The following is a 27,991-nucleotide window of genomic DNA, read 5'->3' as shown; positions in this document are numbered from 1 at the left end:
TTGAGGCATAAAATGTCTGGTTTATTAGTATGAATAAATCTAAAAAAATGGAACAAGTGGCAAAAAAAATTAAAAGCATATTTTTCAATAAAGTCCTACAAATGTCTTATTAAAAGCTATCCCAGAGTTCTCTGTTGCACTAAATGGCACAATGCTTTAATCCAACTGTAACTGGGTTCACTTCCGATTTCATACATGAAGAATGAAATCAAACCATGTCCCTTCAGTGACATTCAACCTTGTATTTTTTTTAAGGTAGCATCATAAAAACAAGGCCTCAAAAATTGGGTAAAAACTCATTTCTGTACTTCTCCATGGAAATCTTTAGGAAAAGGCAAAAGATTTATGTAATCTGAAACCAGAGTATCAACCTTGTATTTTTACCAAGAATCTGTGTTAAACTTTTTCAAAATAGCATTTCAAATCACAAAGCCTGAGTGGGAAATTTTTCACTTGACTTAGGCTGAAGGTCATTGTAACTCAATAAATGGATAAACTTAGATGAGGAAAACCAATCAACTAGACACATAGGGATCCAAAGGCTCCCCAATTCCTATTCTAGGACTGTATGGTCATTCTCTTTGGACAGGCCTACTTATGTTTTATTTTTGTACCATCTCTCTGAATGTTGGTATGTGTTTTAACAACCTGTTTCACTTTCTGCACTGGATAGTAGTGCTAAAGAGAAGAAAATGATGGGGAAGGAAAGAGTTGTAGTGTGTATAGCCACAGTCAAATCCTATTTGTGGAAACCTTTATTGTGTACTTCAGTGATTCTTGAATATTTCAAAAGTCCAGTCCTACTGTCCAGCACTTAAGGAAGAAAGGTCTAATGTCACTGCATGGGGGTTGAAGTAGGTACCAAAAGAAAAGCAGTTCCCACCACCTCCAAGGAGCAGGAGCTGTTGCTCTTCAGGAAGCAGGATGCTGGTATGATTGTGTAACATTAATGGCCATGGCACACATGTTGTGTCAATTTGATACTCAGAGCTCAACCCTGTAGTCAAATCAATTACAGTCACCCCAGGAATTGAGGAGGAATGAATCCAAACCCCACCAACCAGTAGAAGCTTCCCGTTGAACACATGAGCTGTGTGTGAATACCTTGGAGTAATAGGGGGCTGGATGACTATTGATTCCCACAGGAATCCACAAGAAATTGGTTTTAAAAAGAGTACAGAGCTCAGTGGCTCCTCAGAAGCACCCAGACCTCCAGCAATAAGGGCTCCCCCTTGCCAGCTGCAGGCACTATGTGAATGCCGACCTTCAGGTGCTTCCCCCTTCACTGGGATACTGACCCAGGCCATTGTCCCCATATGTAGGAAATGCCAGTCACTTAGAACAGGTTCCACCACACTTCGACCCCCATACACAAACAAATACTTCTGATTCTTACAGGACACTTCTGTTGTTGAATGCCGCCAACATGACAACATGGAATCTTCTGGGCCAGCCTTTGTTACTGTTACATTTAGGTCCCCAGTGCTATTATCCTCACTCTTACAGACACCAAGTTGTAGAATCCCCAAGGCTGGAGTTACTGGGGACAGTCTCCCTCCCAGAACCAGAACCTGAGTATCTGAAAGTCTTGTCATGGTGTGATAAAGGCGCCCATCCCACTGGGCTCCAGTCTCACAACTGCGTATTTGGTTGCCTTTCCATTCAAAGTCACAGTGTCTTGACAGCAAGTGAAACTTGCTCACTCGGCAATGCCGCCCCTCTTGTTCTCCAAATCCTCCTGCACTAAGAATAATGCTTGGGCTCAAAAGGACAGAAGCGTGCCCATATCTCCTAAGGTTTGGGCCCTGGTTGTCACTGGTGACTACACTGGCAGGCAAGACTCCTGATGGAGAATCAGGATCTACTCGAGGAAACGCCTCTGAGGGTGGAAACACCAGAGTTTGGGTGAGAGCATCTCCTCTAGAAGCGGCCAAAATGAAATAGTGGGCGCACTTCAGATGCCACTCCTCAAACTCATCAAAAGGTTCAAGATTTTCCACTCGCTGGCATTCTTCTGGGGGGAGAAAGCAGCGATAGAATTTATTCATGTCCATGGCACTGCAGGCAGTCCAGCCAGCATGAAGGAAGCGATGCTGCTGGGCCTGCACGTCGGGAAAGCGGTCCAGGCCATGAAGGGGAGAATTAAGCTGCCGAAAATGCTGCTGCATGAACTGGCCAAACGCATCGTGCGGTCTCATCTGCTCGTAGATTACGAAAAGGGCATCAGGAAAACGTTGGGCTGCCCAGGCGATGAGGGCCGCGGCCTCGTCCGGGTCGAGGTAGGTCAGCACTGCCTCTGCTAGGAGCAGAGTGGGCGCGGCTGCCTGGAGGCCCGCGGCGGCCAGGGCCTGATCCAATCGCGGGAGCTGTCGCAGGTCCAGGCCCAGGAGGCGGTAGTCCAAACTCTCAAAGCACAGTGCTGACGCGGGGTCCCCGTTCTGGAAAGGCCCAGTTAACGCGCACAGTTCCGGCGTATCTCGAATCCTTTCCGCTTTGCGCCGGGCCACGTCCGGAAAGTCTACCTCCCAGACTGCAGCCTCGGCCAGGCGGCCCTCACTTTTCAGGCGAAAATACAGAGAATCGGAGCCAGCTCCCAACGACACTATCTGTGCCCGAGGCGCGCCGGGGGCCGCGCACGTCCCTTCCAGGAAGGCGCGCACGCAGTGCCCCACGGCGCGTGCGCGGACGTAGTAGCCGCGGTGGATGAGCGGCGCGCGGCGTGCGGTCCCTGGAACAAGCAACGCTGCAAAGGGGTCGTGCACGTACCCGTGCGTGGCCAGGGAACTCTTGCTGAGGGCGCTGCTGTCGTTAGTGCTCTGTACTGCCCCCGCCCGACGCTCGCGGCTCCGCGGGCCCATGGCCAAGAAGAGGGTGAGGAGCAGCGCTCCGTCACGGTGGTGAGCTGCTCTTTCGTTCTGTTAATACCCACTGCGGGGACTTCTGTCCGGAGAGAGCTTTTCCGTGACTCCCCTTCCGCGTGTGTGCGCGTCACTTCCGTGAAGAACGCACCGCACCAATCAGAATTGAGGAGGGTGTCGCTTGTGCTAAAATTCGACTGTCTGATTTTTTTATGGATTTTCTGCGTCTGCATTTTTGGGGAAGGCTTACCGCTGTGGCTTATTGTAGGCATGTGGACTGTGTCCGGAAAGCGCTTTTCTACAAGCCTTTACGTCTGAGGGGGAAATTTAGCTAAGTCCTCACAGCTGTCTCAACTGTTGACAAGAATCTTTAAGGGGTGAGTCTGTGAGGACTGACAACCAGACCTCCTTGGTTGGCAGGGTCAGCATTGAGTAATTTGGTAGGGGCACAGCAGGGTTAGAACCTCTGACCTTGGGGGGCAAGGAGAAGGGGTCGTTTCTCTGATGCTAACTACTAGTACTTACTAATTTATGTAATGCTTTAATAGTTTAAAAACAGATCCCGGGGCGCCTGGGTGGCGCAGTTGGTTAAGCGTCCGACTTCAGCCAGGTCACGATCTCACGGTCCGTGAGTTCGAGCCCCGCGTCAGGCTCTGGGCTGATGGCTCAGAGCCTGGAGCCTGTTTCCGATTCTGTGTCTCCCTCTCTCTCTGTCCCTCCCTCGTTCATGCTCTGTCTCTCTCTGTCCCAAAAATAAATAAACGTTGAAAAAAAAAAATTTTTAAAAAAAATAAAAAAAATAAAAAAAAATAAAAACAGATCCCATTTAAATCTGAAAACAAGTCAGTGAGGCCAGGCGCAAAATGAAAAATTTTTTACAGAGGTTGTGATTCATCTAATAAATGTTTCCCCACAGACATATACTGTTAATTCACCTGTATTCCCGGCTCTGTGCAAAGCTGACAAGTAAGCCACTCAGCCTCTGTTTCTCAGTTATAAAGTTTTTTTTTTTTTTTTCATGTTTATTTACTTTTGAGAGAGACAGAGGCAGAGCGTGAGCAGGGGAGGGGCAGAGAGAGGGAGACACACAGTCTGGAACAGGCGTCAGGCTCTTAGCGGCCAGCACAGAGCCTGATGCGGGGCTCGAACCCGTGGACAGTGATCATGACTTGAGCCGAGTAGGGCGCCCAACCGACTAAGCCACCTAAGCGGCCCTCTGTTCTCAGTTATAAAATTACATTCCCCTCCACTTCTGAAAGTCTCTGATTCTAGGGTGGTGTTGAATATATCCACAGAAGAGGGAATCACAGAAGAGAGGTGATTATTCTCTCTGAAATGGTCTGAGATTTGTTGGGTGTTTAAAATAACCATGGAAGGAGTGCCTGGGTGGCCCAGTCGGTTGAGTGTCGGACTTAGGCTTGGGTCGTGATCTCATGGTTCATGGGTTCCAGCCCCGCTTCAGGCGGAGCCTAGAGCCTGCTTCGGATTGTGTCTCCCTCTCTTTCTGCCCCTCCCCTGCTGGCGCTCGCTCTCTCAAAAATAAGTAAACATTAAAAATTAAAAAAAACAAAAAAACATCGAGTTTCTAAGTTGGGTGTTTGGAAGTCATCACCAGTAGGAAACTGCTTCCAGAGATATTTGGGAGATTTATAATTTCTTAATTGGGATTTGGTGACTGACTGCAGGGGCTGAGGGGAGAAGGAAATCAGGATTACTGTCACTATGGTGACCTTGAAGCAATGTGGCAGAATGATTAAGAGCAAGAGTTTAGGAGTTCAGCTGATTTGGATTTGGATACCGGAACTCAGAAGTTTGAGTCAGGATAAAGTTTCGGTCATTGAAAAGTGTCTTTCGATCTGGTGTTGAAGAGCTTCTAATGACTTTAGGGAGAGCAATTTCTGTGGAGCAGAAAGGGCAGAGTTTATGTTTCAGTGAATGGTAGATAAGTAAATGGAGGCAGCCAGTCTATATTATGCTTTCAAGGACCTTAGCTTAGAATTTAAGGAAAGACAAGGCAGTAAAGAGGGATATGGGATGAAAGAACGGTTTTGTTTGCCTGTTTCTTAGGTGGAAGCAAATAATGTACCTGCGTGTTGGTTCCCTGACGGAAATTAGCCAGTGGAGAGAGAGGTTGGAGGAACAGAAAAGTGAGATTAACTAGTGGAGTAATGACTTGAAATAGCTAGGAGGGAATGGGATTTAGGGCACAAATTGATGTTGAGGACAGAAGAATGAATCCTTTATCTCTGACTTATGAGAGAAGAAAGTGCACAGATACAGATAAGTATAGGTGTAGGTGAAGGCAGAGAGAGATAGAGGGAATCCATACCTGATGGCTTCTGTTACCTCTCTAAAGCTGGCAGCTGGGTTGTTAGTTCAGTGTGAGGGGATTGGCGGGGGGGGGCGGGGAGGGGTGCTTCAAGTGTTTGGAATTGCCTCTGATGGCAATGGGAGCTCCCCTGAGCTTGCTGGGCTGTGGGAGCCTCATCTCTAAAATAAGAAGAGTAGGGGCGCTCAGTCGGTTAAGCGGCCCACTTAAGTTCAGGTCATGATCTCACGGTCTGTGAGTTCGAGCCCCGCGTTGGGCTCTGTGCTGACAGCTCAGAGCCTGGAGCCTGTTTCAGATTCTGTGTCTCCCTCTCTCTGACCCTCCCCCGTTCATGCTCTGTCTCTCTGTCTCAAAAATAAATAAACGTTAAAAAAAAATTTAATAAAATAAAATAAGAAGAGTAAGTGCTGCTTTCTGAGTTGTCTCAGATTTGATTGACGGCCAAAGAGAAAAAAAAAAAGAAAGAATTGTGGGACTTTAAAATATGTATACAGTACTGTAGAAGTATATTATTATAAGTTAGTAAAATATATGTGATATGTTAGAAATAGTACTTTTTTGATAAAGAACAGATCAAGAAAAGTGATGCAGGAAAAAAGACAATGCAGCCAAATTTGTGATTTGGGTACCTTACAATTGTTTTCTGGTTATTATTTTTTAATCTGTTTATTCTCATGTAAAATGAGGTTGATAATATCTCACTGATTGTTGTGAGGATTAAGTAAAATAACCACCTAAGAAATTTAGCAGAGTGTTTGGCTCATGATAAGTACTTAATAAATAGTAACAAATGTCTTTATTATTATGACTTCCCTTTTTTTAATTTTTTTTATTTTTTTGGTGTGAAAAATATTCTCTGGGAGACAGGAGACTTGGTTCTGATCTTGGTAACTTGATGAAATATAATACAAATGTAGAAAGATCTTAACTCAATGTGTTGCCTTTTGGCTACTCACTCCCATCCCAGCTTCTTCTGGCCCATGCCACACCTAGCCCAGAAAGGTAGAATGTGACAGCGCATGGTATTGTTGACGGCAGTATCTTAGGCATGGATCAGTGAAACAGGTTTTTTATTTTTTTAAGCTTATTTTTTTTTAGTAATCCCTATCCCCAATGTGGGGCTTAAATTCACAACCCCAAAATCAAGAGTTTCATGCTTTTCAGACTGAGCCAGCCAAGCACCTGAAAACAACAATATTTTCAATGTGTAAAGATTGTGCTTTTTGGTGGCTTTCACATTTCCTCAGGTTAACATTGTAGCCAGTGGGTCAGTAAATTTACAATGAGTTAAAGCTCAATCTGGAGGGTGGCTTGAATGTAGCACAAAATAAAATCAGGGTCCTAGAGCTAATCCTAGAGGATTGACCAGTCAGTAAAATCAATCCTAGAGGATTAAAAATGTATATGAAAGGCTAGCCACCTGTCAGATTATCAGCCCGCTGTGAAAAATGTCCTAAGTGCTTTTTTAGGTTGTTGTTCCGTTGTCTAAACATAAAAGTTCTTCCCTCTCACAATTCATAATAATAAAATTGTTTTGCAAGTTTTAAAAATTATTTAATTATTTTATAATTACTTAAAATTAATTTATTAACTATTTAATTTTTTAAATTATTAGTAAGTAAATTATCTAATTTGTTATTCAAATTTTTCATTTATTAAAATTATTTTAGAAAGCAATCAAGTATTAACATGCTTGTTGTGAAACCTTCAAATTGAACAAAACTGTGTATGGTAAATAAAAGTGAAATTGTCTCCCTTGACGTTTGCCATTTCCAACCCACTTTCTTAAGACTTCTATGTATCCTTTCCACCCAGGTATATGTATGGTTTATCTCCCTCTCTGTTTTTATATTATTTTTGCTTCCCTCCCCTTATGTTCATCTGTTTTGTATCTTAAATTCCACTTAAGAGTGAAATAATGTGATATTTGTCTTTCTCTGACTTATTTCACTTAGCATAATACACTGTAGTTCTATCCATGTTGTTGTAAATGGCAAGATTTCATTCTTTTTGATCACCAAGTAATATTCCATTGTGTGTGTGTGTGTGTGTGTGTGTGTGTGTGTACACACACACCACATCTTCTTTATCCATCAGTCGATGGACATTTGGGCTCTTTCCATACTTTGGCTATTGTTTATTGACCATTTTAATATTGTGGTAACTTCTTCTTCTTCTTTTTTTTTTTTTAAAATTTTTTTTAACATTTATTTATTTTTGAGACAAAGAGAGAGCATGAATGGGGGAGGGTCAGAGAGAGGGAGACACAGAATCTGAAACAGGCTCCAGGCTCTGAGCTGTCAGCACAGAGCCTGACGCGGGACTCGAACTCATGGACCACGAGATCATGACCTGAGCCGAAGTCGATCGCTTAACCGACTGAGCCACCCAGGCGCCCCTTGTGGTAATTTATTTAACGCCTCTCAGTATCAACTTGATTTGTAATGTGGCAAATTTATTTTGCAAGGTTATTGGGAAAATTAAAAGTAATAGTAAAAGCACTTGCTACTTACCTGGTAGGGTCTGAATGGAAACTATTCGTCTTATCAATATCATCATCATTAAGATGTGAGAACCCAGAGGGTCAGGGTGTCTATTCTGAAAATCACTAAATTTCATTTGAAATTTTAATTTATAAGCCACCTTCAGAGGTGAAGGGAAATGAAGATTTATTTATCATCTACAATGTGCTAAGCATTGTCCTAGGTGCTAGGGAGGTAAAATAAGCTATAGTCCTGTTTCTTCTGAAGTTCATAATCTGGTGAGAAAGAAAGACAAGTAAATCAGTGATTGAGATACAATGTGACAAAGTGCTGATTTAAAGGTAGTCACTGGATTATATGGGACAGTAGTAGAGGGAAAGTAGATTACTTTATTAATCCTTAGAGCTACTCTGCATTTGTATCCCATTTTACAAGTAAGAAAACTGAAACTAAGTAATGAAGGCCATACAGCTACTAGATGGCAGAACTATAAGAATTAATCTAGGTACATGTGACTCCAGTTCCTCTGATCTTCCTTTTATGTTATGTTATGTTATTTTTGAGAGAGAGACAGCATGAGTGAGGGAGTGACAAGGAGAGAGAGAGAGAGAAAGAGGAGGGGGGGAGAGAGAGAGAATGAATGAGAATATCCCAAGTAGGCTCCTCACTGTCAGCACAGAGCCCAATGCAGGGCTCAAACTCAGGAAACCATGAGATCATGACCTGAGCTGAAACCAAGAGTTGGATGCTTAACCAACTGAGCCACCCAGTTGCCCCTCTTCCTTTATATTTTTTAAGCAGCTCAAAAACATAAACTTTTACCCAAAATAGGCTTTATAAATTTCTACTTTTAGAAGTAGTTTCATAGAAAGTTCTAATAGGTAAGGAATACTCAATACCTTACTAAATTCCTTTATTTTTTTATTTTTTTATTTTGAGAGAGAGAGCAAGCAGGAGAGGGGCAGAGAGAAGGAGAGAGAATCCCAGGCAGGCTCTGCACCATCAGCGTGGAGCCCAAACCCATGAACTGTGAGATCATGACCCAAACCAAAATCAAGAGTCTGATGCCTAACCGACCGAGCCACCCAGGCATCCCACCTTAGTAAATTTCAGATTTTAATTCACCTCTACCAGTTTGAGGCATTTTCTTATTTCTAGTTCAGATTGTTAGTTTGCTTAAATTAGCATTGAAGGGGTTTTCATCTTTTAAAAAAAATTTTTTTAATGTTTATTTCATTTTTGAGAGAGAGAGAGGCAGAGCACAAGCAAGGGAGGGGCAGACAGAGAGAGAGAGAGAGAGAGAGAGAGAGAGAGAATCTGAAGCAGACTCCAGGCTCTGAGCTGTCAGCACAGAGCCTGATGTGGGGCTCAGACCCACCAACTGCAAGATCATGACCTGAACTGAAGTTGGACACTTAACTGACTGAGCCACCCACGCGCCCCGGGGTTTTCATCTTTTAAGGAATAAAGTGGCAAAATTCTGTTTCTTTGCTTTTATGTCAACACCTGAAAATGTTCACATTTGTTTACATAGGTGAAGCTGAGCCCAGAGCTACATATACAGTTTATCTTATCAAAATGTATGGACATAAAACAATCTGAAGGAATTCAAGACCACAGAACTTACTGACAAAAGTACATTGTACTGTTTATAACAAGAACGAGAGTATTTGGAGAAAGATCTTTTTCTACTACGTCATGATGGAAGCAGAAGAACACCAGCAACCATGGAAGACAGCTTTTTATTCAGAATTACCTAAAGTGGTGAGAATTCAGCCACAGAATTCTGGAGTGGTTACTAATTATACGGACATCTGTGTTGTTGTTGTTGTTGTTGTTGTTGTTGTTGTTGTTGTTGTTTTCACAAAGAGAAGTACATTTTATAGGTAGAATTTAAACTTTGTAAACTATAAGAGTCATGTAGCTACATCTGGTAGGTAATTTACCTGGTACAGAATACAAACATCAAGTACCTGGTATGATGCTATGAATCTAGTTGATACTTGAGAAGTTTTTACTGATTGTATTCTCTTGTTTTTAGGAACTTCATGCCCACTTGAATGGATCCATTAGTTCTAATACCATGAAGAAATTGATAGCCAAGAAGCCAGATCTTAAAATCCACGATCAGATGACTATGATTGACAAGGGAAAGAAAAGAACTTTAGAAGAGTGAGTTTGGGAAGGTTGTGGACATACTTCTTTTTTTTCTCTTTTATTGTTTTGAGATTGTAAATAGTATGTAAGAATCCAGATTTTTGTAGTTTAGAAATGTGTAGCCATTTGGTATGGAGGGTATAACTTGACATACAGCATTTTTTTCCAGCTGTCAGACTGTTGACAGTATTTTTAGTGATTTAGGTTGTTTGTAAAGTTGTACTATATTGAAATATTCTTTCTTCCTTTTTTTAAAGCTTATTTATTTTGAGAGAGAGAGAGCGGGGGAGGAGCAGAGAGAGAGAGAGAGAGAGACAGAGAATCCCAAGCAGGCACCACATGATGGGGGGCTCAGTCTCATGAACCATGAGATCATAACCTGAGCCGAAATCAAGAGTCAGACACTTAACTGACCGAGCCACTCAGGTGCCCCTGGAATATTCTTTAGACTTAAAAATATAGGCTTATTGACTTGTCTCCCTGTTTGCTGTTATCAGCAGAGGGTAGGAGGTGTGGTGAAGGGAAGCTACTATTGCCCGCTTAAAAATAATGTTTTATTTTTAGTTATTTGATTATCTTTCCAGATCAGTATAATTTTTGAAAAACTTAGTCTGTAATTCTTTATAGATGTATAATTAGTATTAGCCTAAAATATATTAATTCAACATAATGGGTTTGTCTTGAGTGACAAGTTTTTGATAACTAGAGTATGTTAAAACTTTTCATGTTGCAGATGTTTCCAGATGTTTCAAATTATTCATCAGCTTACTACTAGCCCTGAAGATATTCTAATGGTGAGAAATGAAGCAATTTTTAGAGTGGTTTAAAAACTATTAAGTAATTTGTGCACTTCTGGTGTTACACATGACCTTTTGCTTTGATCAAGAATCAAATGAGAAATGCTTTCTGCTTTTTTATGGCAACTGTTTTCAAAACCAACATCTGACATTTGCCAAGAACTAATATCAAAAGACTACATTCATTGAAAAAGATAAAAGAACCAAGATCATCATTTTCTGTTACATACAGGATAAAATGGAGGATAAGATCCTGTCCTGTTTTCCATATATTACTTACCATATGAAATATTTGACCATATCTGGCCATTTTCTTGATAAGGCTTTATCTGTATTGCTTGAGATACTTTTAACTGCCTAGGTGCACAGTATAGACAGTAAAGTTCAAGAAGTACTTAGAGATTGAATGACTGATTAATCCCTAGGGAAAGTGTGCCTTCCCTCTGGGGATGAAGGACTAGAGGATACCATTGTGTTCTCTTATCTGAAGCTCTGTGATATTAGAGCCTGATACAGAAGACTGACTTTTGTATCATTGTCTGACCAGGATGGCATTTTAAAATGTACTCTTTGTAAATGCAGAAAAGTAAATCCTACCAGTGTTCTTAACCATTAGAAAAAAAATTGCAGATTAAGAAGTATAACCTGTGTTTTTGGAGAACTAACTTCTGACTGGTCAAGAAAGAATTTTCCTCGGCTGAGACTGCTCCTCATGATAACTATAAGTAATCATCTTTTGAAGGAGAGTTAACTCTAAAAGTTTAGCTCAACAGAAGTTGATTGAGGAACCCAAAGGAGCATTGTCTTATCAGCCACTCGATAGCATTGAATACTGCTAGGAATGTTTCACTTTCTGTTGTTGATTGTAACAGAGCAAAACTCATGAAATTTTGGATTTGAAGAGCTTAATATTCTGGCTATAATAATCCCATGCTCATTATTTAATTCCTTTCAAAGTTGTTAAAAAGCTTTATTGAAATGAGATAAGGCCAAAGGATACAAAAATACAGATTTGAAGGGGTACATGCACCCCAGTGTTTTTGGCAACTTTATCAACAATAGCCAAACTATAGAAAGAGCCCAAATGTCCATCGACTGATGAATGGATTAAAGAAGATATGGTATATATATACAATGGAATATTTCACAGCCATCAAAAAAAAATGAAATCTTGCCATTTGCAACAATGTGGATGGAGGTAGAGAATATTATGCTAAGCGAAATAAGTCAGAGAAAAACAAATACCATATGATTTCATTCATGTGTGCAAATTAAGAACCAAAACAGGTGAACATATGGAGGGAAAAAGGAAAAAAAAGAGAGAGGGAAACTAACCTTAACTTTTAGAAATAGAGAACAAACTGAGGATTGATGAAGGGAGGGAGGTGGGGGTGGGTTAGGTGGGAAATGGGTACTAAGGAGTGCACTTGTTATGATGAGCACTGGGTGTTGTATGTAAGTGATAAATCACTGAATTCTCCTGAAACCAATATTGCACTGTATGCTAACTAGAATTTAAATAAAATTTGAAAAGAAAAAAAAAGCAAGGTGAGGAATTAAGATTCTGTGATTTGACTTAGTGGTACTAGAATGAATAACTTTAGGTGGTTCTGAAGGAGGACGCTGAGAGTGAAATTAGTAACATTTACATATAATAAATGAACGCTGTACGGGAGTACGTGGAGAGATTGTTTGTAAATGTGGGATCAAATGTGTGGGATCACTTAGCAGTACAGTCAAGTTAACCTGGGTGTAATCTCAAAGAGAAAAAGGATTGGAACGTGATTTGATGTGCCAGACACTATATCCAAGACTGCTTTCTGAGGTAGGTATTTTTACTGTTCCCTTTTTGCAGGTGGAAAAAAAAACCAAAAAACAAAAAAACCCCTGAGGCTTAAGTAGGTTAAAGGTAACTTGTTCAAGGTCACTCACAGAATAAGTGGAGGAATTGACTGTCTGGTTCCAGAGCCTGTGTTCTTTTTTTTTTTTTTTTTTTTAATGTTTTAATGTTTATTTATTTTTGAGAGAGAGAGACAGAGACAGAGCGTCAGCAGGAGAGGGGCAGAGAGAGAGGGAGACACAGAACTCCAAGGGGGCTCCAGGCTCCGCACTGTCAGTACAGAGCCCGACGCGGGGCTCGAACTCACAAACTGAGATCAGGACCTGAGCTAAAGTCAGATGCTTAACCGACTAAGCCGCCCAGGTGCACCTAGAACCCGTATTCTTTCTCATTCAAGAGATGCAGTCTTACACCATCCTTAGAGTAAGCAGAAGCTTAACTGTGTTGTGTCGTATCTGAAGAAGGAGCTTGAAAAAGAGTTGTCCTCAGTACCTGTTGCTGCATGGAGCAGAAAGGCCTGAATCTGGCAGACACAGTTGTGGACTCCAGGGAAGTACTATTGAACATGAATAGGGATGATTCCACAGGCCTCAACATGGCCTAGATAAATCATTTCATTGCTCTCATTCTGTGCTTGTCAGTGTCCTTCTGTTTTAGTTAGTTTCACAGGTACCTCAAGAAACCAAGAAAGAGTACTTGGATAGTAGATGTGGTCTCTTCAGTCAGTGAGGACCACCACTTCATACCCTCACCTCCACCCTCATTGTCAATGCATACATTAGCAAGTAGGCTTCTGCATTAGCTACATGTGAGCTGGGATAGAGTGGGTTGGCCTCTGTGGGTCTGTTCAGTTCTGGAGCCACTGACAAGATGCAAGCTTCTTGGTCTGTGTAGATGAGGCCCACATTCTGGTAGTGGCATTGGCAGCAACATGGAGTTTTGGGGGCAGCAGTGCCATGGGGTCCAGTACCTGTGATGATCATACAGAAGCTACAGGGTCATGCTTAGTGGTGGAAGAAACAATGGTATCTTGCTTGGTCTAGGAGTGTCACCTGATTTTGAATGCTTTTTGAGGCTGATTTTCCAGACATGCTGAATCTGAGCTTTGTATATTTATATTATAATAAATTCCTTTTTGGCTTTAAATACACACGCGCAAAACCAGATGAAGCCCAGACCTTGGATCACAGTGAATCTACCAAAGTAGTGCCACCTTGTTAGGCACTGTCTACATAATCAGCCAAACTTTATTCCTTTGCCAGGACACTGCCCTTGCATGCCTATGTGCTTGTAGTTGAAGCGGGTTAAGATTAGGGTACCAACTGCAAGGACTAACTAGAGCTGGTTGTCACAGCATTTCCAACCTGGTCCTTTTTTCTTCTAGATTTGGTATTTTTAGGATTGATGGCAGAGAAGGAAAAAATGAGTTTATCCTTTTGATATCATTTGCCCTGGTCATTTAACCATTTTTGGATTGTTGAAATTTGTGCTAACGTGGATACCATTTTATTCATATTTATCACCCATTTTCTTTGCCAAAGAGAAATTTTTCTTAGTACTTTTGGGGCAGATTTAACCCTGCCTGAAGAAATTCTTGAAAAGTACAACTTATTCCTAAATAACTTGAATAAGAACATTAAGCCATGGCTTTAAATGGTGAGTCAGTAATACCTAATTGTTTTAGCCACTTCTTTCTTTTTTTTAATGTTTATTTTTGAGAGAGAGAAAGAGAGCGCAAACAGGGAAGGGGAAGAGAGAGAGAGAGAGGCACAGAATCCGAAGTAGGCTCCAGGCTCTGAGCTGTCAGCTCAGAGCCTGACACAGAGCTCTAACTCATGAACCACAAGATCATGAAATGAGGCAAAGTTGGATGCTCAACTGACTGAGCCACCCAGGTGCCCTGCCATTTATTTACATATGTACCTCCCTAGTACTATGCACTCATAGGTAGTTTTAGTTTTGCCTTATTTCTCTGTTTTATCAACTGCTGTTGTGAACACTAGGAAATGGAGAAATGCTAAAGAGAAAAGAGCAGAAAGGTGTGCATGATGTGTATATTTGGATTTAATGTGAGAATGAGTGCTGTGAGGGGAGCTGTTGGAAGTGTTACAGTTCGGTCAGTCTCCTGCAAGGGTATGACAAAGCAGGTCATCTTGACTGCATGAGAGACTTCCAACATTTTTTGCAAATCAAGTTTAATGCATGTGATAAAGCTGTAGCATGTGTTGGGACATTATACCAACGTTTTTGTTGGGACCCTTACACTAACGTTATCAATATTGTGTCCATTGCCTTAATTGTCAGGTGACAAAAGATGTCATTAAAGAATTTGCAAATGATGGTGTCAAGTACCTGGAACTAAGGAGCACACCCAGAAGAGAAGATGCTACAGGTAGAATTTAATTGCTTCTTGGCAAATGTACTTTTTTTTTCCTGCATGCTTTGATGATTCAAGTGTTTATAAGTTTGGGAATATGAAGCATTTACTTTTACACTGTTAAGGAGTTAACAGTCCAAATCTTATGATGTACATTATTAATGAGTGAGGTATTAAGTTAAAATCAGATCAGGGATTATCTGTTTAAGGGAAATAAGAAAACCTGCAAAAAATTTGTTTGTTCTTATTTGTTTTTCTCACTCTGAGAAAAGGATACTTGCTCCTTATAGTTACATTGTTTTAAAGAGAGGCTAAAAAAAAAAAAAAAAAAAAAAAAAAAAAGAGAGAGAGAGAGAGGCTAATTCTCAGTCCTTGCATCAAGGGCACTTGAGACAGTGCCTCTTGAGTCGATGCAGACTCATGTTTTATGACGGCCCCAGAAATGAAGATTTTTCAGTCACTTCTCGGACACTGATAGGCCAGGAGCAAGCAGCAACAAGGTGGTAAAACCTCTTTTCATGGAGATGAGTGGATCTGAATGTGGTGTGGTCTGAATTCCTGGGACCCTCTTTTCATAAGGACAACATTGAGAGATATTATGTAGTGTCATTGGGTCCCTTGTAATATGTTGTGTGTGACCTGAAAATGCCCTGTCAGGTCATCTTGTGTCCTGACATGTGTAGCCCAATCACTCAGAGGGTGAACATTTTAAAACTACATAATGTAAATATTGAGGTGCGACAAGCAGAAAATTCTTACCTTGCATTTTTAAATTGCAGGATCAGTTCCAAGTTATGATGGTGAGGATAGTGGAAGGGAAGGAGAGAAGAAACCTGCCACTTATTAGAGCTAGTTTGCTCTTTGAATGGAGATTCAAAACGGGATGTTAGCCTAAAATACAATCGTGGGGAATGGGTTTATAAGGGTTAATGGAATATTAGACAACCATTAAAAATATTTGCAAGGATACTTTAAAGACTTGGGCCTAAGCTCAGAATAGTGTTAAACAACTGAACTGGATACACATATACCTAGTAGCATCTCATCTATTAAAAAAAAACATGTATGTATACTTAGAAAAACAAAGACAGTGGTTATCTCTGAGTGGTGGGATTACAGGTTAACTCTTACTTTTTTTCTTTATAATTTTCTGTGCTTTATTAGAGATTTTCCGGGGTGTCTGTGTGGCTCAGTCAGTTGGGCGTCTGACTCTTGATATTTCCCCAGGCCATGATCTCAGATCTCAGGGTCGTAAGAACGAGCCCCTCATTGAGCCCTGCAGTGGGCTCTGCACTGACAACATGGAGCCAACTTGGGACTCTCTCTGTCCCTCTCTCTCTGCCCCTCTCAACAATAAATAAACTTAAAAAAATTTATTAGTGGGGCGCCTTGGTGGCTCAGTCGGTTAAGCGTCCGACTTCAGCTCAGGTCACAATCTCGCGGTCCACGAGTTCGAGCCTGGCGTCGGGCTCTGGGCTGATGGCTCAGAGCCTGGAGCCTGCTTCTGATTCTGTGTTTCCCTCTCTCTCTGCCGCTCCCCCGTTCATGCTGTGTCTCTCTCTGTCTCAAAAATAAATAAACGTTAAAAAAAAAAATTAAAAAAAAATTTATTAGAGATTTTTCATCAAAAATAAGTATTTTATGATTGGGGTATGAGAATATTTTAGAGGAAGTTGTTCTGGAGAGTGTTCTTTCAGAGCCCCTCAGAAGAGGAGGGCTTTTGCACCCAAAACTGGAAGAACTGCTCTAGTGCCTAGACTGGAAACATCGAGCCTGACCAGGATTGAGGTGAGAGCCCAAGAGGGGATTTTTTTCTGGACCAGCAGGAAAACATTCTGCTAATAGAGAAAAATGGTTTTGTTATTTTAAGGACAGGCCTTTAGAAAGGGCTTGTTCTTGTGTTTGTAGAACAGCACTTCAAATTTTCATAGCAATTTGTGAGAGTAGTTGTTTGTTTATTTAAAAAAAAATTTTTTTTTTAATTTTTAAGAGAGAGAGAAAGTAGGGGAGGGGCAGAGAGAGAGAGAACCCCAAGCAGGCTCCACACCAACAGTGCTGAGCTTGATGCTGGACTCACACCCACGAAACTGTGAGATCATGACCTGAGCTGAAACCAAGAGGTGGATGCTTAACCGACTGAGCCACCCAGGTGCCCCTGTTTAAATTTTTTTTAAGTAGCTCCATGCCCAACATGGGGCTTGAACTCATGACCCTCAGATCAAGAGTCTCATGCTCTACCCACTAAGCCAGCCAGGTGCCTCTGTGAGAGTAGTTTTATGTCTGTTGAATCTAAGAAAATTTTTATTTAATTTTAACATTTATTTATTTTTATTCTAAGAAAATTTTTAAAGAGCTTTATTTTGTATGTCTTTTTTTTTTTTCATTTCAGTTTTTTTAGTACTTCATTTAAAAAATTTTTATTAAGGGTCGTCGCCTGGGCGGCTCAGTCGGTTAAGCGTCCAACTCCTGGTTTCCGCTCGGGTCATGATCTCACGGTGTGTGGGTTTGAGCCCTGCATCAGCCTCCACACTGCAGTGCAGAGGCTGCTTGGGATTCTCTATTTCCGTCTCTCTTTCCCCCTCCCCTACTCTGGCTCTCTCTCTCTCTCTCATTTATTTATGTTTAAATAAATAAACATTTAAAAAGCATAATTAGTATTTACAAAAAAAAGTACCTGTAAGGGCCATGTTTTAACTTATCTTTAATCATACCCTGTCACAACATAAAGTAAAAATGTAATTATTCTTAGAGGGATGCTAATGTTGAAGGATGAAATAGTTGATGATCTCTTTACAAATATTTTCCTTATGTCCTCTCCAGGAATGACTAAAAAGACTTATGTGGAATCTGTACTTGAGGGTATTAAACAGTCCAAACAAGAAAACATAGACATTGATGTTAGGTAAGCAGCACTGTACCTTAGTGGTCACTGTTTTAAAAACTAGAATGTGAAAATGTTGTTATTTTGATCATGAGTGTAACAGAATTTTATATATCAAACGGTAACTGATTTTACCTTAGGAAAAAAGAGTCAAGAACTCTATTGCTCAAAGTTGAGAATGCAACTCTAATTTATTCATGTGGCAGTAAAATTCTGAGTACTGTTGCTCTAGAGAAGTATGGCTTCCTATTGCCTCCACTAAAATCAGAATTCTTATTGTGGCCAATAAGGTCCCATGTGATCCGGTTGCCTCTCTTCAACAGCCTTATCTGGACCACTGGTTATTACATGCTGGTTTGCTGTCTGTTCCTCAGATAGACCAAGACTATCCCACCTCAACACCTTTGACCTAGAACACACTTCTGCCGTATCCTTGCATGGCTGGCTTTTCATTATTCACTTCTCCATTTGGTTGTCACTTGCTCAGAGGGGCCTTCCTTGACCACATGATCTAAAGTGCCCCCCAAATCCTCTAGTAACCCTATTTATTTCCTTTCTGGCATTCTTCTTAACAGGACCAGAAATTATCTTGTTTTATTTGTATATGTGCTGCTGAAGCAAGCACTGTCTTGTTTTATTTGTATATATATACCCACTAGAGTGTAAATTCATGAAGGTAGGAATCTTTTCTTTTGATTCTCCACTACCCCTCCAGTACTTAGAACAGAGGTGACATAATCAGGGCTCCATAAATCCTTGAAGGAAGAAAGCTACCTGTATAGTTTCTGGCTACAAAATCTCTCCAAATTAACCTTAACTAGACTAACACCATCCCCTCCCCTCCAAAAAAAGCAGGTAAAAGACAAGAGAATTCAGAAAAGAAGACTTACAAATGGCCAGTAAATGTATAGGGAACTGTTTAATCTCACTAATCAGACAGTATTAAAAAGAAATATTACAATGCCATTTCAGTAGGCCCTCCCCAAAAAGGGTAATAACCAATTGTGAACTTACACACTGCTAGTGAGCATATGTAATAAATAAAACTTCTTTAAAGAGCAATATGTATTCAGATGTATAAAAATCTTTCCCTCTGACCCAGTATCCCACTTCTAGAGATGCTTTCCTAAGGAAATAAATTGATTTATATGTAAGATTCTTTATTATAGTGTTATTTATAACAAAAAGTGGAAAAATTCCTTAAACATTCAGCAATCAGAAGACAGTTATATTTTGTTATGTTCATATGATTTATGTTGTTTTCTAACATTATTTAATGGCAGGAGAAATCGTTAAGTTAAAAAAAAAAGACTGCATTTTATATATAGTTGACCCAAATTTTGTAAATAAATAAATGTTGGGGGAATTTATTTTTGTATGTGTGTAAAAAATTGATAAATCAATAAATGCTGGAGGAAAATTATGCAATATTAACAGGGGTTCTTTGGGTGTTAGATGCCAGCTAACATACGAAGAATGCATTTGTATCAGCTGTTGAATATGTGTTAGAATTAGAATATTACTACTTTTGTAACACTTAATGAAATAATGGATCTAAGCCTCCTGATGAAGGAACATGCCACCATCTATGAAATACTCTTGCCAAAAAATTGAATCTGATCAAGCCTATAGACTAGATTTAATTTTCAATTTATAGGAAATATAAGAGACGGGAGAACAGGTTAGCAACACAGGAATTCATTCAGCAAAATACATATTGTGGGAAGCTTTATAGGACAAAGCACCTGGTTTCTTCAACAAGTAAATTCAAAAAAAGAGGTGGTGTGTGGGGTATGGAGAAGGGGTAAGGTGGGGCGTGAAGGGATTGCCTCTAGATTAAAAGAGTCTTGGGATACATTGACCAACATAATACTTGGACTTTTGTTGAGTTCTGAATCAAAAAAACTAAAAAACAAATACATGAACAACAACAACAAAAACATGAGACATTTAGAAATATGAATACTAACTAGGTGTTTGGTGCTGTTTAGGAATTTATGTCTCTTGCCTTCTGGCAAAGTAAGCTGTCCTGTCAGTCAGGCTATACCTTTCCTAGTAACTAACTTTCACATGTAGCCTGCTATACCTCCCTGGCTATACTCAGAGTTGTCTTTTTTATCTGCACCATATTTGTTTTCAATTGTTTTTCTTATATTAAAGGTATTTGATAGCAATCGACAGAAGAGGTGGCCCTTCAGTGGCCAAGGAGACTGTTAAACTTGCTGAAGAGTTCTGTCTCTCTACTGAGGATACAGTTCTTGGCCTTGACCTCAGTGGAGACCCTACTGTAAGCTACTTTTCCTAAATACATTTTATTTCTGGAAGGTAGAATCAGTTTGTGGGGTAAGGATTAGCTTGGAGCATCCTGCATTTTCCAGAGGTCCAGCAGACTCTCAGTGTGGATGAAGACCTATTCTGCCCTGGATGACCATCATGTCTGTAGCAACTGTTCTCAACGAGGACTCTGGGAAAGAATTAGGCCTCTAAAACAGAAAAAAGAAAATGATTAGCATGGCAATATGATTATTTTCTCCATTCTTCTAAAGATGCTACCCAGTATCTTTCTATATGCATAGGAGAGAAGTTAATTTATTACATACAATGCATGTTTAATGCTTAATTAATACTTCATTATGACTAGGGCTTAATTATCTCATAGAACCCCCAGTTGAGAGAGGCTGGCCTACAGCTTCTTGAATGTCAGATTCAAGAACAATGTCTAACCTGTGGCACTATTGACATTCTGGGCCAAATGATTCTTTGTCTTGGGAGGATGTCTGTGTATTGCAGGGTGTTTAGTAGCATCCCTGGTCTCTCTATCCACTAGATACCAGAAGCACCTTCCTAGTTGTGACAACCAGAAATGTTTCTAGATATTTCCAAATGTCCCCTGTGGTGGCAGAATTGCCTCTAACTAAAAACCATTGAACTTAGGGAGTCCCAGGAAACTGGTTCTTATGGCTTTGTCTAAACCTGGATTATTCTGCTCTTGTTTCATTCATCTATTTGGTAGAAGCTTTCTTTGCTCTAATCATCCAGGTTCCTGAATCAGGTGAGTTCTCCTCCTTAGTGCTAGATATCTAGATTTCCTTTCAGAAATAAAATTTGGTGACCTCCCTACCTAGCTTGGCTGACTGACCTCAGGTTCACGAGACTTAACATTCTTGAGGGCAGGGATTGTGTCTTTGCCAGCTTTGTATTCCCTAAGGTGTCTAGCACATTATAGGTGCTTTATGAATGAAATTTTCAAATGAATCAATCTTCCATTTTTTCTTGCCATTATTTTTATTCCTTTGTTTACTGAGACAGAGTACCCAATTCTTTAGCTTGCCTAAAATGTTAATGAGTCTTTGTTTTAACTTTTATCTTCAAGGTAGGACAAGCAAAAGACTTCTTGGAACCTCTTTTAGAAGCTAAAAAAGCAGGTCTGAAGTTGGCATTGCATCTTTCAGAGGTAAATAATAGTGTAAAATTAGGCTGAGAAGGTAGATTACAATGAAAATAATAATCATTTGTAAATGGCTAAAAGTAAACCTGCCTTGGAAAAACATTTTTTTAGAGGAGGAACATAGAAATGTTTTAAAATGTAAATTATAATGGTAAAGGCATGACTTTCTTTAGTCCCTCATGTTACTGTTTTTATGTCTTTGTGGTTCCTGGGGGTGGCTGTTGACTTGCACTACAGCTGTGTTATTAAAGCAGCTTAATGACATCTTACTAGAGAAAATGCATAAATTTTCATCATCAGGCTTGTCATTGGCCAGACACTGAGAAAAGCACCAGTTCATCTCACTTGTCTTTGTAGGATAAGGGACCTGAATGTATGACATACACTAGTAAGAAAGGAAGTAACTCATCATTATTTTATAAGGCTTATCAGAAGATCAGGTGCCCTTCATTGGGCCTCAGCTCCTTGGCAACATGAGCACAATGACAGACAATGTACAGATAATGGTGAGAGAATAGTCACTTTCGTAAGCACATCCCTGTGAGGCAAAGAAGGGTGTCTACTACACTTTCCCCCATTTTACAGATGGATTTACTTTGTACCTCAGCACTTCTACCAATTTTTCTTCCTTCCTTCCTTCCTTCCTTCCTTCCTTCCTTCCTTCCTTCCTTCCTTCCCTTCCCTTCCCTTCCCTTCCCTTCCCTTCCCTTCCCTTCCCTTCCCTTCCCTTCCCTTCCCTTCCTTCCTTCCTTCCTTCCCTTCCTTTCCTCCCTTCCTTTCCTCCCTTCCTTTCCTCCCTTCCTTTTCTTTCTTTCTTTCTTTCTTTCTTTCTTTCTTTCTTTCTTTCTTTCTTTCTTTCTTTCTTTCTTTCTTTCTTTCTTTTTTTCTTTCTTTCTTTCTTTCTTTCTTTCTTCATACAAAAGCTGTACATAATTATTGTATACAACTTGATGAGTTTGGGGTTTATTGTCTTGAGTGCAGGAAATAATACTTAAGCTACTTATCTCACAGGTTTATTGTATTAGGTTCAGTAATATATAAAGGTTGAATAGTATCGTGATTTGACGCAAAAATTAGAGCTTCTTGTCAATACTGATGTTTTTCGTTTCTATAAGCAAAGAGTCAGTAATCTAGTGGCAGAACTTAAAATCTAGGATCTGTGTTTCCACAGTCTGATCAAAAACCTCTCTCACTCATAGGTTAGCCTCTAGCTGACCTAACTGATGTCTGATTTTTAGCTACAGGTCAATATAATGGAACAGCCAGGATGTTTTACTGTGACTGGTTATCTCTGGTTTTGGGCAACTGCATCAGAACCTTCTCATTACCTTAGTCTCTGTTGCTTTTCTTGTTTGATCCATTGGATATAAAACATTTCATTTCAAAAAAAAATTTTTTTAATAAAAAAATAAAACATTTCAACATGTTATGGTCATTTGTATTTTAGGCTATCCAGCAGATAAAGAGCACAGCTAGACCTTTTCATGGTAGTTGGGGAATGTCTAGCTTTGTCAAAATAAAACATGCACATCTGAGCCCTAAAGTCAGAGCTCCATGACCTTAGACCAAAAAAAAAAGACAAAAAAAACAAAAAACAAAAACCCCCCCAAAAAACAAGCTTTATGTTTTAACTGCAAAAGTTAGGTGTATCTGAAGAAAATCCAAGTATAGAGAAGTGTAATGTAGAAGGAAAAAAATTAAAAATGGAAGGTCCACTTTCCCATTTCAGTTCTGCTCCCACATTGATCCTATTACTTTCTCTGAACTTTAATTTCTTCATCTTAATATTTTGTAAGATTCTTGTGAGGTTTAAAGGAGAATTTATGTGAAGAGGCGCAGAGCAGGGCTGTGTTTGTTGTTATTACCTTTGCTGTTAACTATATTATTGTCATTGAAGTGAATCTAGAAGAATATTGGGAAATGAAAGATAAAGGCAAAGAAGAGAGCTGGGAAGGTTCAAGTAGTTCAGCTTTCCAGAGTGTCAGCATTATCTTCTTTGAGGGACAGAGTAGCTGGCTGTAGAAAAAAAAGTACTTTGGAGAACCACTGGAAAGGTTATTCATTCTCTCTCTCTCTCTCTTTTTGAGATTCCAAACCAAAAAAAAGAAACACAATTACTTCTGGATCTACTTCCCGACAGAATTGGGCATGGGACATTTCTCAACTCCTCTGAGGGAGGATCGCTGGAACTGGTAGATTTTGTGAGGCAACACCAGATACCACTGGGTAAGGCTTAGGGCTTTAGGTCCTCCAGACAACACTCTGTGCCTTTGTCCCCAGCCACCAGGTTGCATGCAACCCAAATGTAGAGGAGTACTGTTCTAAATAATGTAAGTGTCATTTAGAAATAAAAAGTTGCATGGTGCATGTGCTTCCTGAGCCTCATTTAAATAACAGAAAGTTTTACTACCTTCCATTAGAATATAAGCTCCATGAAAGCAGGGCCTTTGTCTTGTTCACTGCTACATTCCCTAGTTCCGGAAACTCAGTATTATATTGAAGGAATAAGGGTCATCTAGTATTTTTAAACGACTTTAACCAAATTAATATGTGTTATGAAAATATGTGACATTTATTTAAAAATTAAGAATTAAAGGGGAGCCTGGGTGGCTCAGTCGGTTATGCGTCCGACTTCGCCTCAGGTCATGATCTCATGGTCTGTGAGTTCGAGCCCCGCGTCGGGCTCTGTGCTGACAGCTCAGAGCCTGAAGCCTGCTTCCGATTCTGTGTCTCCCTCTCTCTCTGACCCTCCCCTGTTCATGCTCTGTCTCTCTGTGTCTCAAAAATAAATAAACATTAAAAAAAAATAAAAAATAAAAGTTAAGAATTATGGATGATTCCAAGTCCAATTTTTATATGAGTGTTGACTATTACATACTTGTTTGTCTACATCTGTATCCCTGGAGTTGCTTTTATTTAACAACAAGTATTTATGAAGTGCCTACTCTTTTCTAGTCACTGTTCAAATTGCTGGGAAGAGAGCAGTAAACAATACAGGCAAGATTTCTTTCTCAATGAACTTATATTCTAGCATAGGTAAGAGAGGCTGTAAACAATTACACAAGAAAATGTCAGTGTTAAGTTCTTTGAAGAAAGTTAAACAGTTTGGTATAATAGTAATGAGATAACCACTTTCAATTGGATGGTCAGGAAAGGCCTTTTCTCTAGAGGGAAAAAAAGCAGTTGGCTGAAAACTATTTTACTAACTTACCAACTTGCTAAATTTCCAAATTGATCAATTGGCAAAAACATGTGGGTGTGTGTTTTGTAATTACTGATAGAGTTTTCAGCAATTAATAAGTTGTTTTTTTTTTACTAAGGATGTTAAAAAAATTTTTTTAATCTTTATTTTGAGAGAGCAAGAGAGAGACAGAGCGTGAGCAGGGGAGGGGCAGAGAGAGGAGACACAGAATCTGGAACAGGCTCTAGGCTTCGAGCTGTCAGCACAGAGACCAGAGCAGGGCTTGAACCCATGAACCGTAAGATCATGACCTGAGCTGAACTCGGACCCTTAATCAACTGAGCCACCTAGGCGCCCCATAAGGACATTTTTAAACACCCATAAAAGTAGAGAAAATGGAAACCACTTGCTTAGTGATCTTAGTGTGGTGGCCCAGCTCTGCACCCAGCAGAGTGAGGGAGCAAGTGGCTATCTCTTGGACTGAGTGGGAGGCTGCCTTACCCTACTCAGCAGTCACCATCAGTCAAGTCAGTGAAGTATTTCTGCTCTGGCTGGGGTAGCTGGGTACAGTGTGTCAAGGCAGGAATTTGCTAATAATAGAAGTCATTCTTTTTTTTTTTTTTTAATGTTTATTTATTTTAGAGAGAGAGCACAAGCAGGGGTGCAGAGAGATAGGGAGACACAGAATCCGAAGCAGCCTCCAGGCTCTGAGCTGATAGCACAGAACCCGATTTGGGGCTTGAACCCACAAACTGTGAGATCATGACCTGAGCCAAAGTCGGCGCTCAACCAACAGAGCCACCCAGGCACCTCTAGGTGTCATTCTTAAGATGGACTTACTTGCAGCCGACAGTGAATAGACAGTTGTCTGAATAAAGAAGCTTAGAGATTTTCTTGAAGTTCATTTCTGCTCTTGGCTTTTTTAATGCTATAGCCCTCAAGCAGTGCTACCATTTTGTCTTAGCCTCTACTGTAAGATGAGGAAGAAGTGCAGCAACCCTTCAAAAATTCCTTCATCAGGGGCGCCTGAGTGGCTCAGTCAGTTGTGTCCAAGATTTCGGGTCACGTCATGAGCTCACAGTTTGTGAGTTTGAGCCCCACACCTGGCTCTGCGCTGACAGCATAGAGCCTTCTTGGGATTCTCTCTCTTAGTCCCTCTCTCTCTACCTGTCCCCTGGTTGCACTCTCTCTCTCTCTCAAAATAAATAAATAAACCTAAAAAAAAAAAAGAAGAACAGTTCCTTCATCCTACTTCCCTGCTTTCTCCAAGGTGACTGACTGCCTTTTACTTTCCTCTTTCTACTCCATTTCCACATGGCTGTGGAGGGGTAGGAGTTCCCTGCCTGGTACAGTTGCTGCCGTAAGTTGCAGCATATATTTCCACACAACTACACTATTTGAACTACGAATTTTCACACATAAGGTCAATTTTGTAAACTCATGAACTACTGAAAATTAGCATACTTTGGAAAGATTTCTCTTTTTTTTTTTTTTTTTTTTTTTTAATTTTTTTTTTTTTTTAAACGTTTATTTATTTTTGAGACAGAGAGAGACAGAGTATGAACGGGGGAGGGACAGAGAGAGAGGGAGACACAGAATCGGAAGCAGGCTCCAGGCTCCGAGCCATCAACCCAGAGCCCGACGCGGGGCTCGAACTCACGGACTGCGAGATCGTGACCTGAGCCGAAGTCGGACGCTTAACCGACTGAGCCACCCAGGCGCCCCTGGAAAGATTTCTCATGTGTCTTCTTGATGAACACTGATGAGTGAGTCTACTAATCTGCTTTTAATAAGAGACTTTTTCCTCCTTTCATCTAGAACTCTGTTTGACCTCAAACATCAAAAGTCAGACGGTTCCGTCTTACGATCAGCATCATTTTGGATTCTGGTACAGCATTGCCCATCCTTCTGTGATCTGTGTAAGGTTATTTTTTTTGAAGTACTTTGCTCCATTTTAGTTCCAGAGGTGCATTAGGTCAGACATTCACCCCTAGCTGAATGCCTTGCATGCCTGAGGGTAGCACCCAAGTAGAAGAGTAAGAGCGGATCAGGGCAGGAGGGGCTGCAGAGGGCCAAGGGAACTCAGGTTTGGCTCTATGGGAAAGGGTCCTGGATAGTACCCAAGGGAACATAAAAAAAATACTGATGCCCAATACCATCCCTTGAGATTCTGTTTTATTTGATCTGGGGTGAGTCCTGTACACAGATACATTTTAAAAGCTTCCTAGGTGATTTTTAATATGCAGCCATGGTTGAGAGCCACTACTCTGGTGTTTTTAGTTTTTGTTTTAAAAAGGACAAATAAGCCTATTTCGTTATAGATATGCATGAACGCATTTATAGGCCTATTTAGGCTCTTAAAAGAAGCATGGTAAATATTAGGAAAATAGAGTGTAAACAAAAGTTTTTTAAAAAATTATTTTCTTGTTCATTTTAAAACTTCTTGGTTTTGTTTTGTTTTTGTTTTTTGGCAGACCGATGATAAGGGTGTTTTTGCAACACACCTTTCTCAAGAGTACCAGCTGGCTGCTGAAACATTTAATTTGACCCAGTCTCAAGTGTGGGATTTGTCTTATGAATCCATCAACTACATCTTTGCTTCTGACAGCACCAGGTCTGAACTGAGGAGGAAGTGGAATCATCTGAAACCCAGAGTGTTACATTTTTAAGCTGCAGTGAGATAAACTACTTTTGACTATGTGCTGCAACCAGGATCTTCCTGCCATATCCCACTTAGTAAACCGTCCACCGCTCCCTTTGAAGCACAGCAGCCAGCTACCATAGGTTCCATCACCAGCACCATATTTGTGGTTGGTGCTCAGTAAACATGTCTTAAACTGACTGCAGACTCTGAGGTCTTACAGAGCTTACTTACCTCTAAGCTGCTTACTGGAAGGGACTTGAAAGTGGCTGCTAACTAAACTCCCCATTCCACCAGTTCCTTTCCATTAGTGATCATAAAACTTAAGGAAAATCAAAGAAATTTCTCATCAGGAAGAATTTTGGAGTTACTAATCTAAATAAGATGAGGAGAGGGGAAAACAGATTGCCACCAAAACCTTTAAGCCTTGTAGCTTGTGGCAACAGCTCTCTTTATTTTGTTGTGCTTGTTTTAATCAGACTCCCTTCATTTAAGTATTCCCTGAAACCCCAGGCTATACTACATACCATGGATTTTTGTGAATATCCAGTAGTCAGGGTTAATCTACTTTGAATGACCCTAGTGACAGATAAAGCTAGCTTCTGAGATCTGACTTTGCCCTTCTCATGATTAATTCCCATGGAATCAAGGTAGTGGTTCTTTAAAATGTTCCTACCTTACCCTTCTCTTATTTTGACTATAATGGAGCTATGCCAGATATTTCTTGAACTCTAAGGTACTTTGGGCTTCAATCCAGCCTTTAATCTGACTTCCAGTTGTTCCAGAGTTTTGTTTCTGAAAGAGCCCCACGGTGGGTGTAGGAGAAATTTAAGGTCCTAACTAAAATATTTCCATATAACATCTGTTATTATTTAAGCACTGTGATATCAGAGAATATATGTGAAAACTTTGAGATACGCATCTCCCTGGATAGTTATTTGAGTATATAGGAGTAGATTTCATTTTAGATTTTGAATTGAATAATGGAAGAATTGAGTG

General features: G+C 40.3%; 2 protein-coding genes and 1 pseudogene across 3 annotated transcripts; 1 reads left to right on the top strand and 2 right to left on the bottom strand.

Annotated features, from left to right (window-relative positions):
* Window positions 1-2,858, bottom strand: LCMT2 (leucine carboxyl methyltransferase 2). Its single transcript, XM_058737999.1, has one exon. The coding sequence runs from the start codon at window positions 2,856-2,858 to the stop codon at window positions 801-803; it is 2,058 nt and encodes a 685-aa protein (XP_058593982.1). The 3' UTR covers window positions 1-800.
* On the bottom strand, window positions 259-367 carry LOC131518311 (U5 spliceosomal RNA; annotated as a pseudogene).
* On the top strand, window positions 2,779-27,905 carry ADAL (adenosine deaminase like). 2 transcript variants are annotated; one of them, XM_058738012.1, is made up of 11 exons: window positions 2,779-2,897; window positions 9,205-9,434; window positions 9,712-9,842; window positions 10,561-10,621; window positions 14,769-14,856; window positions 17,662-17,743; window positions 19,883-20,009; window positions 21,096-21,176; window positions 23,258-23,396; window positions 26,170-26,270; window positions 26,826-27,905. In XM_058738012.1, the coding sequence occupies exons 2-11, from the start codon at window positions 9,369-9,371 to the stop codon at window positions 27,018-27,020; spliced, it is 1,071 nt and encodes a 356-aa protein (XP_058593995.1). In that variant the 5' UTR covers window positions 2,779-2,897; window positions 9,205-9,368; the 3' UTR covers window positions 27,021-27,905. The 2 variants fall into 2 exon arrangements, with proteins under 2 accessions (XP_058593995.1, XP_058593996.1); XM_058738013.1 differs by lacking the exon at window positions 2,779-2,897 and adding an exon at window positions 3,092-3,235.
* Window positions 27,906-27,991: the final 86 nt, after the last annotated feature.

Source organism: Neofelis nebulosa, chromosome 7 (assembly GCF_028018385.1).
Source record: "Neofelis nebulosa isolate mNeoNeb1 chromosome 7, mNeoNeb1.pri, whole genome shotgun sequence".
Classification (NCBI taxonomy): Eukaryota; Metazoa; Chordata; class Mammalia; order Carnivora; family Felidae; genus Neofelis; species Neofelis nebulosa.
The sequence above is the reverse complement of the archived record's forward strand: the minus strand, read 5'-3'. Positions and strand labels throughout refer to the sequence as shown.

Excerpts from the sequence above, each read along its gene's own strand:
- ADAL (XM_058738012.1), top strand. The coding sequence starts at position 9,369 with ATGATGGAAGCAGAAGAACACCAGCAACCATGGAAGACAGCTTTTTAT. Across the intron at positions 20,010-21,095 it reads ACCTCAGTGGAGACCCTACT|GTAGGACAAGCAAAAGACTT; the intron begins GTAAGCTACTTT and ends TTTATCTTCAAG. Across the intron at positions 26,271-26,825 it reads CCCATCCTTCTGTGATCTGT|ACCGATGATAAGGGTGTTTT; the intron begins GTAAGGTTATTT and ends GTTTTTTGGCAG.
- LCMT2 (XM_058737999.1), bottom strand. The coding sequence starts at position 2,858 with ATGGGCCCGCGGAGCCGCGAGCGTCGGGCGGGGGCAGTACAGAGCACT.